This window comes from Vigna radiata, chromosome 5 (assembly GCF_000741045.1).
Source record: "Vigna radiata var. radiata cultivar VC1973A chromosome 5, Vradiata_ver6, whole genome shotgun sequence".
Classification (NCBI taxonomy): Eukaryota; Viridiplantae; Streptophyta; class Magnoliopsida; order Fabales; family Fabaceae; genus Vigna; species Vigna radiata.
Genome location: NC_028355.1, coordinates 14,784,938 through 14,786,998, shown reverse-complemented (window position 1 = coordinate 14,786,998; position 2,061 = coordinate 14,784,938). Strand labels below are relative to the sequence as shown.

The 2,061-nt window shown below is 41.1% G+C and overlaps 1 protein-coding gene across 1 annotated transcript; it reads right to left on the bottom strand.

Moving 5' to 3' along the window:
- Window positions 1-378: 378 nt before the first annotated feature.
- Window positions 379-1,742, bottom strand: LOC106761092 (putative clathrin assembly protein At4g40080). The gene has a single exon (XM_014644597.2). It carries the CDS (start codon window positions 1,662-1,664, stop codon window positions 639-641), a length of 1,026 nt encoding a protein of 341 aa, XP_014500083.1. The 5' UTR covers window positions 1,665-1,742; the 3' UTR covers window positions 379-638.
- Between the last annotated feature and the right edge of the window lie 319 nt (window positions 1,743-2,061).

Here is a 2,061-nt window from a genome sequence, read left to right as displayed (position 1 = left end):
CTGTTAAATAAAATCAAAACAGGTGTTTTGAAAATATCTGCTTTTATAATTTGAAATGTCAATAATTATTTCTATAGCTTTCTTCTCCAACAATTTTTCTTAATTTTTTACATTGCATTCCTTTCACATATACTACACTGCCTTTTATGCTTCAATTACATACATATCATGGATGTCATGTTAGGTTAGATTTCAATATGAACTGAAATCCCATCTTCATAACATTAAATATCATTTATAAAGTTATAAATTCGAGTTGAAAAAGTAATCACTACTGCATTTTTTAATTATCACATTCCAAGTATTGTTTTAATAAAATAACTTAGCAGACACGCCTAATAAAGCCAGATCAGAGCAACACAAAAGGGTAGAAAAATCAAAAGTTGAAAAAAAAAATCTTATTAATTTTTCCACAGAAATCTCTTTTTACATGGATATACATTATTATTCTAAGTGCTTTTTCACTTTAATCTTTCTCAAAGATAACATGAACCCATATCAAAGAAAATAAGAAAAAAAAAGTAATAAAAAAAACATGGAAAAAAGTATAGCACACTGCGCGAATTCCCACAAAATAAAGGGAAAAAGCAACAAAAAAAAATAACGAATTACTGACTGAAAGTAACCGTTGCCATATCTCACCTTACCGTTGCAAAATCTATCCGTGGGACCGGACTGGGTTGCCCGGGGTCAAGAAACGGGTTGGTGGAGCGAGCCAATTCGGCGGCGCTGGCGTTAACGACCACCGTGAGCCACTTCCCTTCAATTTCCCTCTTTTTGGCCATTCCCTTGATCTTAGTCTGCTGAACCAAATCCCAGAATCCATTGTTCCTTTTCCTATTCACAAACAAAAGAACCAACTTCTCCTGAGTCGCCTCCAATCTCCCTAAATATCCCACCAACTCGTTCAACTCACCCACATCAAGATCATCCATTCTCTCCCCGAGTTCTTCCACGCGCAACAAAATCTCAACCTGCACGCTCCTATAATCCTCGCCCACCAGCCGTACCACCTCGTAAACCAACTCGTTCCTCTGCAGGTGCAGCGAATCGGGCACATGGCTTATTTGTTCGACGAAACCCACGAGCGCCTCCAACTTGTATAACAAATCCGCATTCGACGCGTTCGAAAGGATAATCTTTTTGCTTTCTTGGGATTCGCGAGAGGCGTTGAGGTAATACCCCAAGACTCTGGAAACCGTGAGGCTCTGTTCCAGCACGCCGGCGTACCACCGCACCCACGAACTCAGCTCTACCGATTCCACGTCCGACTCGTCGCGAAATTTCGAGAGGTTAAGAAAGTTGTGGCCGCCGTAGGAAGGGTAACACGAGAGTTGGTCCTTCAACGTGAAGGGTCCCTTTACGACGACGTTGTGTAGAGTGAAGAGGCACTTGAGCGCCACCGTGGCGCTGCGCGTGTGGTGCAGGCGGTCCATGAGCGCGTCGATGCAGGCTCGCGGGTTGCGGTTGGAGCCCTGCCCCACCGTGAGTACGGCGGCGATGGTTTCTTCGGAGGGAGGAGCCGTGAGGGCGTGCGTGGTGGCGCGGAGAACGTGAACCCGGACGGAGGAGACGTGGCGCTTCGGGGATAGGACCGCGGCGATGACGGAGGCTTTATCTTTGAGGTTTTGGGTCAAATTTTTGAACCGCTTTTGCTGCGTCATTTGGATTATGAATGTTACCAAATATAGAGAAATAGAATCATATATATACGAAGAGGTGTGTTAGTGTTTTGGGTGGAGAAATAATATTTTCACATACATAAATATTTTATATTTATTTTTATAATATGTATTGAATGAATGTAAATATATTTTTTTTTTTCATTACTCTAATTGAATTTGAAATAGTCAGTCCCATTGCATACACGGTTCAATAATTCAATTTTATTTATTGATTGAAAAAGACAGTGATGTGTTGTCTTTTTTGTGATTAGATATGATGTTGTTGGGCAACGAGGATGATTAGATACGATATCTCTAATTTCATTATTTCTTCTCCCCGGTTTCCTTCTTTTGATAACGCGGTTAAGGAATTTCTTTCAACTTTCATGATTATGTG